This window comes from Cetorhinus maximus, chromosome 5 (assembly GCF_964194155.1).
Source record: "Cetorhinus maximus chromosome 5, sCetMax3.hap1.1, whole genome shotgun sequence".
NCBI lineage: Eukaryota > Metazoa > Chordata > Chondrichthyes > Lamniformes > Cetorhinidae > Cetorhinus > Cetorhinus maximus.
In genome coordinates this window covers 66,200,434-66,217,230 of record NC_135883.1, presented here as the reverse complement: position 1 = coordinate 66,217,230, position 16,797 = coordinate 66,200,434, and the positions used below count along the sequence as shown (strand labels likewise).

Below are 16,797 nucleotides of genomic sequence, written 5' to 3'. Positions count from 1 at the left end.
TTACTGTTATGGCTGAAGCGGAGTTATTTAAAAATCCCAGAGGGAAACTTCAAACAACTGTCATAACCTATAATTTTAAGTGTTGTGTTTGAGATGCGACTCTAAATTCAGGAATCAGACCACCAGTCCTTGAGGTTTTACATTAAACTAAATGAAACATTTTATTAATTTACACACGTTAAAATATATATATACACATGGCTTCAAATTACTACTATAGTAACTTTTAACAAATTCCCAAACTAATCTCCATTAAGGTAGCAGAAACCCATAGACTTTACCAAACACCAGGCAAAGCATTTTCACCTTATGAATTCAAAGTGAGGTTCTTTTCACTTGGTTCCTGTGGAGCCCGTTGGAGGCTTGCAGCTGGTTTTTGATCTCACATTGCCTCTGTTCTGCACACCCAAAATGGTTTATTATACCTACCACTAACCATTGAATGTTAATTCTCATTGTATCAACAACCTCTGAACTAAACCCTTCTAACAATAAAACCCCTTTCATAATACCAATTTTATTAGTAATATAAACATATTGCTTGGTAGCTGCTAGATAGGTGTCAGTTTTCACCCCACTTCTTGAATGCTGTATTCAAAAAATGCAAATGCACACTATCTCTCTTACATATCAAAACTAGGACACATCAAAGCACCCAGACTAGTTGGTTTTAATTCAATTAAGACACACCTGCAGACTAAACCTCTATTTTAAAAGGAAAATATTTTCCAAAATATTATATACATTAATAGCTTCATGACATTACACATCTCTTACTTGTGGTCCTGCTTCTTTTTCTAACCTACTCTCTTGCTATCCTGCTTTTATATTTTAACTTTAATCCTGTTTTTCCAAACTAATGCATTCTTTGCTACCCATTCAAGCACATACAAAATATTGGGCCAGAAATTGCTTTAAAAACTGGCATCTGTATGAATGTGAAAATCAGCCAATGACTCATAGACAGGAGGAGATAATCTGTGAATTGTGAATTGCCACAGATACCAATGTGCGCCATTCCAGTTAGCTTTGTAAAAACAGCTCTTTGTGCTTAACCTCCCTGTCACATTCATGAAATTGCTGCATTTGCACATTAATCACCAGTTAAGTTCACCAGAGTAAATAATAATGTAAGTACCCATTGTTAATGTCTGACAAACAACCTCACTCAGCTAGAAAGTGAACAATTACTAGTGTGGAACCTCGCTCCTTCAGGTTGTGAATTGTTTTAAGAGTTTTTTTTTTACAAAGAAAATCAGGTTTTAATTATTTTTCTTACTTTTCCTTTCTGGGCTAGAAATTTGTATACCCCGGATTTTGGGAGCAGAGATCACAATTCACACCTGGCCTGCTGCAGTTCCATACGAGGTGGGCAGCATGTAAATTTAATGCAGCCCCTCTTCTGCCTGATTGTAGCATCTGGCCAAGTGGATCCTCGGCTTCTGGCATTCTCTTTGCTTGCCAGCTGCCTCTGCACTCAGCAGAAATTATGTGGTATAGCCAGTATGCTCTTCTTAAAGACAGGCCGTCCCTGTTAAGGGAAACTACATTAAATAATATTGGTGGAATTTAAATGATGGAAAGTTGCAGGCTCGGGCAAATGGTGGGGTACAGGATAAGCGATGCAGTGTTGGAGGCATTAGTGGTGGAGGTGTGCAAGAGGAGAGAAGCCATGGTTCCATAGGGGACCAGAAAGCCCTGAAGGACCACTGTAAAAGGGAATGGGAGCAGTTGGCCAAGGAAATCAACTCCCAGAGTCTGGACCTAAAGGCCTGGCAGCGGTGCCACAAGAAGTCTAAGAAATCACACAGGTGGTCAAGGCCAGTGGATGCATCTCACATGTCATCTCATACCCATTGCTTCAGTCACCCCTCACAAAGCTCAATCACCATAACCTCTTACTTACCCAGCAGCACTTCCTGGCACTCAGGGCTTATACCTAACACCTAGGTACTCCACCTTACCCTCACACATCTGCCAATGGTATCAGCCTCACACCCATTACTCCCTGCCTTCACATACATCAATGATGGCAAGCCCATCACCCAAACATAGTGCAACACAATCACAGGCATTCTGCTCTCTCTCTTTCAGGGCAGATGACGAAATTTGAATTCAATAAAAACAAAATCTGGAATTAAAATTCTAATGATGACCATGAAACCATTGTCGATTGTCATTAAAACCCATCCGGTTCACTAATGCTCTTTAGGGAAGGAAGCCTGCTGTCCTTACCTGGCCTGGCCTACATGTGACTCCAGACCCAAGCAATGTGGTTGACTTTTAAATGCCCTCTGAAATGGCCTAGCAAGTCACTCAGTTCTCAAGGGCAATTAGGGATGGGCAACAAATGCTGCCCTAGCCAGCGATGCCCCCATCCCATTAAAGAAGAAAAGAAAACAGAACTGACAGGGGACGATGGTGCCTGCATCTCCATGGCCCTTTGGAGTAGATGGCTGTCAGCATCATAGGACCAGCTGTGACGTAGCCCATTGCTTGCTCCTATCTTATGCCCTTCTTAGCTCCCAGCTCTCTCTCATCCCACAACGTCATGATGAGCAAGCTGGTGATGGTGTGACCATGGATATCTTGCTTCCCAACCCACCCTCCATCCCTCCCATCAACCTCCCCCTTCTGAGTTCCTGCTTTCAGACACCCAAGGACTGCCACCTGCCCTAGCATACATCCTATTCCAAGCAGAACACTGCATGGTCATGCAGGAAGCATCCAGCGGCACCTCATGTCCACACAAAATGTTGCAAGGAGGCAGTGTCAGGGAAATTAATTTCTTGTCCTCAGTCCCTCGGTTGCCTTTGCTGCACTCTTATCACTGTGCATTTCCAGCAGCATTGTTGGCAAAAAACAGTTTAAACCCTAAACATGTAGAAACAAGTCTAACCAACAGCACATGTTGCAAGATGTCCAATTCCAGCAAAATCTGAGATACTAATATTGAAATCTTTTGCTAACCTAGCTTTTCATATTTCCTTACACCAATCATTTGTGGGAGGAGATCAATTTTTAAAACTTCCAATGGTGCAGCTTTCCAAGTTAAAAATACCAAAACTGACATGTTCAGTAGATCAATCTCTTGTGTTTGTTCCCATGCCCAGACCAAGAGGGTTACCAATGGATAAGTAACCATTGACCCCACAGAATAAAACCCTGGCCAAATGAGTAAATACACTCATTGAAGACTTAAGGGTTCCATAGAAATTGAGAAAAAAGTACCTCCCAAATAATTGAACAGTTGTTTTTTGACAAGCTGGTACTTGCTATATTACCCCTGAGCTCATGTGCTTGCATCTTTTATTCTCATCATACACTTTTCAAGAGAAAACAAATTCCCAATTTTATTTGCTTTTTTGAATCTCAGTTAAGTCAGTCATATCCCAATTTTTAACTGTTGCTCGCTCATGGTAATGATTGAGTTGTGTGAAATTTTTGGAAACTTTTTCTCATAGCCTCAGTTTTCTCTTACTGGCAATGTCACATCACTTCCACATGTCACACACTGCAGAGTTCACCACGCTGGGTAATTTTTAGTATGGAACCATTTATCTTAGTGGAATTTTTTTACTTTCTTCAGCCTTTCTGTTTTATTACAATATAAGACAGATTATCTGGCCATTGTTACATTACCATTTCTGGGACCTTGTTGTGTGCAAATTGGCCGCCATGTTTTTTACATTACAACTGTGTCTACACTTCAAAAAAAGCACCACAGTTGTTGTGCAGCATTTTGGAATGCCATGAATTCATGAAGGGTACTATCTAAAAGCAAGTCCTGCCTATTTTTCTTCTTTATTATGTCTAATGCTCTGTAGCCACAATTTCTTATTATCCCATCATCTCTCCTCCTCATTTCAAACCTGTGGTGTCCTGTTATGGGCCTCTTACCTGGGTTTCTCAATTAAAACAAATGTGCACAATTCTACTCCAGGTCACCAGTGTTGGCAAAGTGGTTTACCTTGCCAGTGGCTAATTATTATTCTAAAAATGTCTCAATAACAAATTATCACCATGATCATTTCAGTATCCATTTCAGTTCTCCAAATTCAGTTTTTCTACATTTGTGTATCTGTGTGCTTGCTTTAAAAAAATAGGAAGAAATGTAATTATAGTGAAATAAATAACTTGGCATTTATATTTCATCTTTCACAACCTCAGGATGCCCCAAAGTGCTTTAGAACTAATGAAGTGATTTTGAAGTGGTGACTCGTGTAATTGTCTACTGAAATAGACAATTTGTACATAGCAAGCTCCCACAATGTGATAATGAACAGATATTCTGTTTTAGTTGTTGGTTGTGGAATGAGTGCTGGCCAGGACACTCAGAGAATTTCTTGCTCTTCTTCAAATAGTGCCAAAGGATCTTTTATGTCCACTAGTAAGGACAGGTGGGGCCTCAGTGCTGCACTGAACTGTCAGCCTAGATTGGAGTCTGGAGTGGGACTGAGCCAATGTGGACACCAATTACAATACTGTATTTATATTGAATAATTTTGTTTGTGAGAATTCTCTGGATTTTCCATAGTTCCTCTGCCCAAGTTACAGCAGACGATTGGGAAAATCTCTGTGGAAACTTACCATCATGTTCCGTTAGAGGGAATTGTGGAAACTATTAAATAGCAAAAACATATTCGAGTACAGGGAAGAGAGAAGACAGTTCTAATGTGAAGCTAGCACTGGTACAGTGGGATGATTTGTGCCGAAATTGTTATGATCCTTTATATTTTGGTTTAGATACTGCAAAGAAAATTGAGAAGTACAGCTTGGAAGTTTTATTCATCTGTTCTGAGGTAGCTGAAGCAATAAAACATTTTTTGGAAATTTCCTTTCTAAATTGAATGGTAGTAATACTTAACTGACTAACGTACAACAGTGTGACAGTTTTATAACTGTACATTAATTGTATTATTAAGGTTAAGGGTATACAGGTGGAAGGCATTGAGTGATTAAAGAACTTGAGCACAAAGAAAGAGAGACCTCTGGGACACTGGGCATTCTGTAATGTTATGGTGCATTCTGTAAATAAATCTAGTATTAAGTAAAAGATTGGCATTTAGCTTCCTACCTCACCAACTGGCTTTGTAATGAATTAACAGTAACCATGTTATGTACTAATAAATATCAGATTTTTTAATAGAAGTTTTAGTATAGTGCCACTAAATGAACAAATTAAAGTGTCAGACACATGAAATTGAAATGCTTACAGAAGCCTAATCCTTGATTTTGTGAGGGCATAGTCATTAGGTAGAATTTCATTAACAAAAACATTGAATTTCATCACTTCCTTAAAAAATTCTATGTTTTAATAGGTCCTAACCTAAAATGATTTGAACTAAATGTCTTAAATAAAATGATAAAAATTGATTTTGATCAAAGATACATCAAAAATAGTTTTTATTTTACAGTTTAGTACTGAAACTTATCAAATTGTATTACTTCAGAACCCTGATATAAAAATACACAATCATGAAGAAATGTCACATGGATTAGGAGGCACAGTGATCACAGATTAACCCAGCGCTGGAGAAGGGCAATTGGGTCCATTGTGCCCGCACTGGCTCTTTGAAAGAGCTACCTAACGAATCCCAGTCCCCTGTTCTTTCTGCATAACTTTGTACATTTTCTCGTCAAATATAAGTCCAATCTCCTTTTGAAAGATTGAATCTGCTTGTTCCGCCCTTTCATGTAGTGCGCAAGTAATATCCAAGACCTCAGGACAAGCACAGAAGTGTACGGCATTGCCTGTCACTCATTTGTAAATAGAAGACTCTTGAATGATAAACCCTAGGTCTGGGGACTCACCCCCATTGTCTCGCTCTCCCCTCCTGACCCTCCTGTTCAAGCTCTGGCTCCACTTGACCATGTCCCTCCAGCCTCTCTCTCCTTCAACTCCCCCATTGCACTAGGACCCTGACAAAGGCAGTGTCCTGAAAGGAGGCCCCCAGGGTGTTCCGCTGATGCTCATCCTCCCTGTGGGTGCCCAAGGGCCCTGCCCTGACTCCTGCAGGAGAAGGTGCACCTGGAGGGAGATCAAAATGCCTCGTCCCCGTGTTGCCTACATCCTGATGGTGCCTACCAGGGCCTGTGGCCATGGAGTGCAGGGCCGAGGGCAAACCCATCAAGACCTGCTGGACCAAGGTCTCCATGGTGGCCGCCAGCCTTCCCATGGTGACCTCAAGGCGCTCGCATGTTGGAGCATGACATCAGACAGAACATGGACGGACTCTTCCCTCGTTCGCTCTAGTCTGCTGAGTGACTGCTGACTCTCTGCCCATTGTTCCACAGCAGATGTCGTTGCATCTCCAGCATAGAGATTTGGCAGCCGGTTCCAGAGGCTCATCATCTGACTCAGACCGAGCAGGCAACTAGTCTCCAGCAGCCGGAGACCTGTCTATCCCTGCCCCGAACTGCTGCGGGGACGTGTTAGTGAGGTATTCCCCAGAAAGTGAACCTGAGCCTAATCTACATCTGTGCCCCACCAATGTGTGTGCCTCTGAGCTGATGGAGGGTGCCTGTGAGTGCCATGACGGTCCTTCTGGAGCTTCCTCCTCAGATGAAGTCTGGGGGCCTAGAAAATAAAAAATAGAGTTTCAGCAAATGAGCATGAGCTAGATAAGACTGTATGTAACTCACTGTGACTGTCAGGATTTGATGAAGTGATGGAGCTGCGATACATACTAGGTTGGTGGGAGAGGCCAATCTCCCCTCCCCCGCAGGAGTGATCCCTGTCCTCCCCAGCCAGCTCGGCTGCAGCATCCTCGAACTCAATGAGGGCGATGATGTTGGCCGTCCCTCCCCAGGTCTGCACTCTCGCGCGCCTGTTGTGCACCAGCTTGGCCTGTATGAAGAATAAAGAAAGGTATGTGATGAGAAGGGATGAAGCAGAGGTTGGGTGAGATGCATGTCCCCTGTGTGTGGTGAGCCCTCCCCAGAAGGGCCAGAGGATGGAGTGTGAGCAACTTGATAGATGGGATTGTGGTGATGTGAACGTCTCAGTGAGAGAATAAGTGTTGGTATGTGTTCCCCGCTAATGGTTGTGTGAGACCCCTGAAGGTAGTAGCTATTTAAGTGCATGATGCCATGATGAAAGTTTGATATTGGAGGGAGTTGAAGGATGACTTACCCTGGTGGAGCGGATGAGATCATTCATCCTCTTCCCGCTCTAGATGGCATTTCGGGCGTGGTTGCCAGTCATGCTGACCTGCTCCGCGACAGTCTCCCAGGCCGGAGAGGTGAGGCTGCTCTGCTTCCTGCAGCCATCCCTGGGATAGAGCACGTGCCTGTGCGCCTGCACCCCTCCGATCGAGGCCTGGAGGCCCTGGTGCATGAAGCAGGGTGATGCCTTCCTGTGCCAGACATCTCTGGTGGGCTGGAGAGAGTGAGATTTTGTGTTGAAATGGCCTTTTAATATGGCGCCCGGACCTTCGAACCCGCCAGCTGACGGCGGCCACTCGAATCAACTCCCGACTGATTTGGACCGATACGTGCCTTTGCATAATAAATGAGGCGTCAAGTGCAGAATCAGGCACGAGTTCCGGCCATTTCAGACAGCGGGGTGGTCGCTGCCGATACCACCCACCACCGCACTTAGTCTCATTTATGGAAAATTCCGCCCGTATTGCCTGAAAGGGAGGAATCCAGAACAGCTACTAAATTTCCAAATTAAGGTAAGATAGAGACTGTCCACGGCAAATTGGGCAAATTTATCAATCAGATCAGTGGAGATGCTGAAAAAATAATTGAATGCAGAACCAATTTATATATGGAGAATGGGAAAAATATAGAGAAAAGCAAAGGGTGACAGATCAGACAGTAAGAGCTACAAAATGGGAGCATGAAAAGAAATTTACAGGGGATATCAAGGTTAATAGAAATTCTTTTTACAATTATATTTGGGGGGAAAAAGGTGGCTGGGAGCATTGTGGGCTCCGTGAAAACTGATAATGGTGATCTTGTCAATGAAAATAAGGAAATTGTGAACTTGTTGAATCAGCACTTACAGTGGAGGATGAGGTCAGCATGCCAGAGATCCCAAGGATTGTTGAATCAGATACAGCTACTCAAAAGGACAGTAATGAAGAACCCAATAGCACTAAAGAGTGACAAGTCCCCAGCGTCAGATGGTTTCCATCACAGGGTTTTAACGGAAGTGGGTGAAAACATTACCGATACACTAACTATAAAATCTGCAAACGTCTCACGATTTAGGAACCATCCCTTTAACTGGGAAAATTGCACGCCACATTGCTATTTAAGAAAGAGAGTGAGAGAAACCAGGGAATTATAGGTCAGTTAGCCAAACATCTGTTGTCAAGTAACCACATAATTGTAGAGTCTATAATTAAGGATAGGATGACTGAACATCTTGGAAATTTTCAGCCAATCAGAGAGAGCCAGCATATATTTTTAAAAGGTGGGTCGTGCCTCACAAACATGATTTTTTTAAAGAGTTGACTAAGGTAATGAACAGGGGAATGTCAATGGATGTTACGATAAAGTCCCTCATAAGAGACTGTTAGCTAAACGTATAGTTCAGGGAATTGAGGCAAAATATTGGCCTGGGTATTAAACTGGTTGAGCAGCAAGTCGGCATAATAAAAGGTATCCTAACTGATGGGGTGTAACTAGCAGTGTTCTGCAAGTATCTGTGCTGGGGCCTCAACTATTCACCATATTTATTAACAACTTAGATGATGGAATAGAAAGCTACATGCTCAAATTTGTCAACAACAGAAGGATAGGCAGCATTGTAAGCAGTGTAGATGGAAGCATAAGATTACAAAGAGATATTTACAGGCCAGAACTTCGGAGGAGTGGCAATCACAGAAGGATTGCCAATTCACTCTTTTTTACCTCCCTTTTTGGCGAGCTGCACCTTCTTCGCCTGACCTTCCGGCTCGGGCCTGTTGAGAAACATGCAGTACAATGGGTTCCCGAGGCCTTCAGCCTAATACAGCTGTGCCTGGGCAAGTGAAGCCATGCCCCCTTTTTAAGGCCCAGCTGCTGCAAAGCAGGTAAGTTTCAAGGTTCCAGCAACTTTGAAAAGGTAAGTGGGTAGGATGGGGTGAGGGGAGGTGGTGGGGAGGGCCGGGGGCGTGGTGGGGGCTGGAGGGAGGTGCAGAATGGGTCAGGGTGGGTTGGGCGGTCAGTCGGGGGGGTGTAAGATGGGTTGGAGTGGGTAGGAGAGGGTAGGAGGATCGGGTGGTCAGTCGGTGGGGGAATAGGGTGGATCAGAGGGGTAGGATGGGTCGGGCGTTGTTGGGCGGTCAGTCAGGGGGTGAGGTTGTAGTCGAAGGGTGGGGGGGTTGGTTAGTGGGTGGGGGGTAGTCGGGGGTTGGGAGGGTAGACAGTAGGGTGGTGGGGGATAGTCGGAGGTAGTTGGGGGTGGGGGTTTAGTCAGAGGGGGTGGGGTGGTGGTCAAAGGTGTATTCTGGAGGCCAAGTGGGAGGGTGCTGGGGGATGTCAGTACTATAGTAACCCAAGAGTTAGAAGTAGTTTTAAATCTCCAAACTTTCCCTGGGAAGAGAACCTTCCCTGTTAAGAAAGCCAGAACCATCTGAAGTCTCCGATTTATATCAATGTGCCAGATGGCTCCTGGCGCAGGGTAATTGCCCATTGTAATTTTGAACTTCCGGGACAATTCCCGTGTAGTCCTTACATCCGGACTTCTAGGGGTCCCTCAATGCATCTTCTGGCGTACCTCTTGGGTACGTCCTTCCGGAGATCGGAAGTTATGGGCCTTAAATAGATTAAATGAGAAACTGATTTTTCAAATTGCAACTTGATTTAAATATAGGCAAATATTGGCAAATGGAAGAGCATCCACTTTAGACCTAAAAGGGATAAAATAGGTTACATTGAAAAGCTAGAAACAGTAGAGATCCAAAGAGAATTGGGGTCTAGGCGCATTATCATTAACATATCATGAATGGGTACAGGAAATAACCAAAAAAGCGAATGGAATGCTGGGCTTTATACATAGCAGGTTAAAATACAATGGGGTAGAAGTCATGCTTCAACTATACAAAGCCCTGGTTAGATCACACCTGAAATGCTGTGAGCAGTGCTGGGTAGCACATCATTGGCCTTAGAAAGAGTGCCGTGTAGATTTACCAGAATGATACCTGGACTCCAAGGGTTAAATTATGAGAAGTAATTACACAAACATGAGCCATATTCCCTGGATTTAGAAGGTTGAGGGGTGATTTGATCAAAGCTTTTATGATATTAAGGAGAACAGAAAGAGTAGAGAGAAACTATTTCCTCTGGCTGTGACACCTAGGACTAAAGGGCATTGCATAAGAATTAGAGCCAGACCTTTTGGGAGTGAAACTTAGAAACACTTCCACATGCAAAGAGTTAAAGAGGTTTGGAACTCATTTCTGCAAACACCAATTAACACTCGAACAATTGTAAATATTAAAGCTGAGGTTGATAGATTCTTGTTAACTGAAGGCATTGTGGGACATTGGGTAAAGGCAGGTATATGGAATTAGGTTGCAGGTCAGCCATGATCTCATTGAATGACCGAACAGGCTCAAGTGGCTAAATGGCTTCCTCCTGTTCCTATGTTCCTACGTTCCTCCTAACATAATAAAAAAAGAATATTGGTACATCAGATAAAAATTTCTCAGCAATTTTTCATTTCCTCAGTCATTCATGCCAAGGGTACATACTGCACTGTGTGCTGCGTGTAAATCTCAATACATTAACTTTAATGGATAAAAGATCAAGGGCTATAGGCCTGCAATTTCCTGATCTATGTTAAATACACCCAGATTTCTGATACTTACTTCCAACATATAAGACTTTTCACTGGTAATGAAGTGTCAGAAAATTACTCTGTAATATGTAGGATGTGGCATTGAACTGAACTATGTACACTAGGACTATGTCAAGTTTGATGACTGACTTCTTCTATGTTAGCTAAATGCAGTCAATGTGTGAGAGCCCTGCTAAAATCAGTGCTCATGGCTATGGAGGGGTATTAATCAGCATGGGTTCCTGCCTTTGATTGCTATTCAGTGACTCCTATGAAACAGTGTGCACATATAGATGTTGAAGGAGCTTACTACTGGGATCAATAATGGAGTCTATGGGGAAGTTATTGGGCCAATATTCCCTGTGTTACAATCCCAGCTGAGGTTACTCCTGGACAAGCCTGGTCCCAGAGTGGAACCCAGCTTGATAGATCCTAACTTTTATTTGTTTGGTTAGATATGTGGAGAGTAGCTACTGAAAAGAGTCACAGGAATCAGCTGATGAAGTTTTAACAAAAGAATAAAACATTTATTAAAGGAAAGATGAACTATATTACAATACTCCTTCATCCGCAACTATACCTTTACAGATATATACAGATTTGTATGATAACACAAGTTACAAAAGCTATTTTATACTCTAATGTCCACAGTAAGTACACCGTCCACACATGTACCAAGAGGTACCCTATGGTCAGACACACCACACTCTGAAACCAAGTGACAGATGACACCTCAACCAGATGTAAGGATCTCTTCCCAACTCTCCCCAGATGCTTATCACATCATGAGCCAACCAGTCTCACTGCATTCCGTCTTTCACATGAGAGTTTCCAATCTCCACTCTCCAAGAACTCACTTTGGAATCTTCTCCCAAACAATGCTTTCTCACAGACGCCTTCTGTTCACCTCCAGGGTTTTAAACTCTCCTTCCGATATTCCTCTTCCCTGGGTCACCACATGCATTTAAGCTTTCTTTCACAAACTCTCTCTCACACACTGAGCTGTGAACAGTACACCACTGCTTCACATGCCCATAGCAAAGGGTTACAAACCTTCAGTTGTCTCTTTGGACCTTCTTGCCTCTTGCAAGCTGTCCTCGCTTTAAATCTGCTTTCTGTAATTTTTGGTTCTTTAAATCTGAAGCTTGGAGCCTTTCTCTCTGCCCTTCACTCTTAACTTCACTTAACAGGACCTTTTTCATGTTCTTGTCCTTCCTTTGATTAGAAGGTCTTCTTGGGACTTTCTCCTGTTCCACTCCCCTGGGTTCTGGGGTCTTTTCTTTAGCTGGCACTGGCTATCTGTCCGCTTTGCTCCAGTCTCTCCTGACAGCTACTTTCAAAACCAACTGAACTCAAACAGCTTCCAAAACCAAAACTGCTGCTTTTCTTCTTGTGTGTGTGTCTGTGGGAGGGACCTGCCTTTCTGGACCCCTGTTCCTCGGCAACAGCACTGTTGTTTCTACTCTTGTTTGCTTGACTTATCTTCCAGTCATAAAACTCTCTTTAGAAATGCAAGCACCTTTTAAAGTGAAATTAAAACTTAATTTGACCTTTCTTAACACACAAATACAGAAATACAATTCAAACTTAAACTTTAAAGCTAAAACTCATTCCTAACACCCACAAATACAAATATAACATACTTAAACTATCTCTATTTCCTAACAAATGTCTTAGAACAAGCAAGAAGAATTACCATTTAGGTCAGATACAAGAGGGTAGGTAGGAACATAGAAAAAAGGAGCAGATCATTAGGACCCTCGAACTGTTCTGCCATTCAATTAGATAAAGGATAATCTGTATCATAATTCCACTCGCTCGCCTTGGTTCCATACCCTTGCCTAACAAAAACCTATCAATCTCTGTTTTGAAATCATGAATTAGCCTAACCTCAAGAAAGGGAATTAACAGAGATTTTGAGGTTCATGTTTAGAGGATCGACAACTTCCTCCCCTACTTCTTTTAGTACCCTAAGGTGGAAACCATCAGATCTTGGAGACTTGTCTATCTTTAGTCTTGTGAATTTCTCCATTACTCTTTTATTACTTATGTTAAATCTAGTATGTATCTTACCTCAATTTATTTGTATTTCCTTATATCTCTGGTGCTTTATCCTTATCCTCTACCTTGAAGTTTGTCATTTCCAGATTTTCAGTTACAATGAAGCCCAGTTACTCTTCAACACCCTCGTTCTCTTAATATACTTGTAAAACCCTTTTGTGTTGTCCTTGATATACATTCAAGATGTTTCATACATTCCATTTCTGTAGCTCTTACTACTTCCTTTGTAACCCTTTGCTGTTCTCTACTAATCTGCAGGATCTCTATCGTTCTTTGCATTCATATGACCCCCTTCTTTTAGTTTTATATTATTGCTCACATTTCTTGCTGCCTGAGGTTGTTTAATTACACAAGTAGAGCTCTTGCCCTTTAGGTGTATGAGCAGTTTATGTATTCTAACAAATACATAGTCACTGTTACCTACATACTCACTTGCCATTAGATCCTTGCCCAAAAGGAAAAAAAAACAGTAAAAACTGGGAAATAAGCACACTGGGGTCCAAATTGGTCTTGTATACCTTAAAATGGAACACCAGTAAAAATTGGGAAATAAGAGTACTGCTCCAAACTGTTATTCCCTTCTGGGTGGTTAATTAAGGCTCAGTACTCATTGATAAATCTAATATGGCTTGTCCTTTTGTTGGTTCAAGAGCATTTTTTTCTTGAGAACTGTCTTGTGTACACTCAAGAAATTCAGTGCCTTTGAAACTCAGCTGTTCTACTTCTACCAGTCTGTGTGAAAATTAACCTTTCCTACTATGATTGTTATGCTTTTTGCAACAAACTTCTGTGTCTATGCATCCTGCTACTTTACCCCTGTTATCAGTAGGCAGCCCTCACCAAAGTAGTCATTTAGTCATACAGAACTTGAGTATTATTGCCTTACATCTTGTTCTATTCCTCAATTCCATCCAAAGAGTTTCTATAGCCCATTCACTCTTATAGACATTCACTCTTTCGAATGCTCTCATTACCAATATTGCTAATCCTCCATCTTTTCTAATTTCACAAGTCCTTTCTAAAGATGTTATAACCTGCCTATACTTATCTCACAGTCATGCCCAACTGATAGCCAAACCTCAGTGATGGCCAATACACTCTACCTTTCTAGCTGAATTTGCACTTGTAACTCACCAGTTATATACCATGCACTACACGCGTTATTGTATAGAATTATTATTTCTGCAATGGACCCTTACGCTGTTTTCCTCACACATTTTAACTTAGCACCCTCCTTATTTCTCATTACTTTTCCTAAGATGAATTCAGTGTAACCAAACCCTACCAAGGCCCGACACTTTCAGGAGAGGAGGAGGGAACAGTAGAGGGGAACGTAAAAAAATAAATTATGACATGACTTACCAAAACACCTTTGATAGTTTAGCATGTGCTGGAATAGTTTGCAAAGGGGTTGGTCATCTTTTGTAAGACCACTGCATGTGCATTCCACCTGTAGAAGTGTGCCACGTGTACTGATGTACGCTGCCATACACTCGGCAGTGGCACTGCAGCTCCATTCATCCCAACTGAGTCCTGAAAGGCAGTCTTTATCATATTCCTGCTGGCATTTTCTTGTCATATGGTCCCAACATTTTGCTTGAAACAATTCATATCTTGACCTGAAGGCACAAATTAGAATTCCTTTAAGGTTATAACATTGTGATCAAAATTAAACATCTTTTATGTTCCTGATCTGTTTTAGCATTGAAACCCTAAAAGAACTGGACCTTTTTAATCAATGGCCTGAATTTTGCCCTTGGTGGGTGACCACACTCGACGGGCCCACGACCGGTCGGGAAATGGGCCGCCACCCGCCACCGGCCCCAGACCGCAATTTCACGCTGGCTGGCCAATTAAGGCCCAGCCAATGTGATACGCGTCCTCACAATGGTCGGGTAGGGGTGGGCGGGGATGGGGGCATGTCGGCCATCGGGTCCAAAGTTGACCCAGCGGCCGGTTCAAAAACAGCCCAGGCAGCTCCTTGAAGGCTGCCAGGGAAGTACGCATCTTCTGTATTGTGAAACACTGAACTTATGGCATCAAGTGTGGCTGCAGATGCCAGGCAGGAGGGCAGGTTGGGTGGGCGCTCAGCCCCCGCTTTTTGGATTTGTGCCTTGCAGTCCTGCTGGAGAAGGTGGCTGCCAGGAGGGACACCCTTGTTCCCAGAGATGGAAGGAGGAGACCACCGCACGTAACAAAAAGAGTTTGGGAGGAGTGGGCAGTGCAGGTCAGCAGCCACGGCATTGTGCGGTGCACATGGGTGCAGTGCCGCAAAAGGTTTAACGACCTGCTGTGATCGGGAAGGGTGGGTACTGTGTTGGCATGGATCAGTGTGGTGAAGTGTTAGGGGCTGGCCGTCCCCCTGTGGCGCTCAAGGGCATTAAAGTCTGAGTGCTAACTGTCAATGATGCCGGAGCTGGCCAAGTGGGTGAGCCCTGGCTGCTTGGACTGAGTGCCTTGCACCTCGAGGGCCACGACTCGGATGTGCCCTGCAAGGTGTTCCTCAGGTGGGGTTGGCCAGGCTGCAATGGCGCTGCAGGTAGAGAGTGGACTAATCAATGCTCCTCTGTCATTTCAGGAGAAGACATCCCATAGCAACATTGAAAGATCGCGGACAGGTGGAAGACCTCCAAACGTCTCAATCCTAACCAGATATCAGCAGGACACCCTGGAGATAGAGAGCCAGAACGTACCTCAGTCAACTGGCTGTGGATAGGCTGGGGTGTCAGACAAAGGTAAGAGTGCAGTGCACAGAGGTTAGGAGCTTCGGATGGTGCAAACTTTCTTGTGTAGTCTCTTCATTGATGGGAAACTCATAACTGGATTCCCCATTGATCATTGAAAGATGAGGGCACCATGATGCACATCTCCATTGTCTCACCAGGGCGCTTGGCATGCACAGTGACAGTGTGATGATTTAAACTAGTGAAATGTTGTTGTTCTCCCTTAGATTCACCAGCACGCGCTCAATCACAGGACCCAGAAGAACCACCCCTGACACAAGAGGACCGCCAGGCTTCGTATGCACCTATGTCACACCCGCTCTCTGAACCAGGAACCAGCACAGATTCCAGCACCTCAGTGGACATTAGATTGTCAGCTAGAAGGTCGGAGCACTGCGATGAGGGCACTTCACACTCGCTTGAGGAGCAGGCGGAGGCAGAGAGTGCCCAGGGTGCCGGCAGTCGGAGGGCTGCTGGGGACCAGGGCAATGCTCAGTCAAAGGCTGATGATGGGCCTCTGGAGTCGTCCATTAGGCAGCAGATGCTGGATGTCCAGCGAGGTGCTTGGGCTTACCTGGCAGAGATGCATGAGGGTCTGTGTGCCATGGTCTCTGTTGTAGAGGAGTCCATGCGGAGCACGAGCACTGTGTTGATCCTCATGGCTGAGCTCACTGTCTCCTCCACTGAGAGAATGGTGACTCTCATGGAACAGAATCAGGGGTTCCAGGGTTTGCACTTGGACCTGCAGGCCCTCACACAGGCACTGATCTCAGGTGGTCAGTATCAGTGTGGGAGATGGATGAGGCACCCAGTATTCCAGCTAGGTGCCTGTCCATCAATGGCGACCAGGGAGGTCCAGAGTGGCCTCACGTTGGCACACGAGCTGCTTGTCATCTCTGTGGGCTCCTCTCAGGGCGCTCTGGATGATGGAAGCAGGTCCTCCACCCCTCTTCCAGTGACCGTGACATCTGATGAAGCTGCGATTACTGGGGAGATGCCAGCCGTGGCACTGGCCACTCCCTCCCAGGCGAGGCCAGCACAGGCTCCACAGGCCAGGGGACGACTGCCAAGGTCATCAAGGCCAACAAGACACCAGAGTCAGCAGGCTGTCTCCAATGCCACTGCCAGCGAGGAGGGAGGGGAGCATCTAGACGCAGCACTCGCAAATGTAAGTTTGAGGCACCATGAGCACAAGAGGGACAGTTCATGAGTGATCTCCAGTTTGTCTTGTTTATATCT

The 16,797-nt window shown here is 44.1% G+C and overlaps 1 protein-coding gene across 1 annotated transcript in view; it reads right to left on the bottom strand.

Annotated features, from left to right (window-relative positions):
* Positions 1-6,561: 6,561 nt before the first annotated feature.
* gfral (GDNF family receptor alpha like) overlaps positions 6,562-16,797 on the bottom strand; it is a 118,314-nt gene continuing 108,078 nt past the window's right edge. The window contains exons 7-8 of the mRNA XM_078542840.1: positions 9,671-9,751; positions 6,562-6,580 (exon numbers count right to left, since the gene is read on the bottom strand). Coding sequence (XP_078398966.1) covers positions 6,562-6,580; positions 9,671-9,751 — 100 coding nt within the window. The remainder of the gene's footprint in view (positions 6,581-9,670; positions 9,752-16,797) is intronic.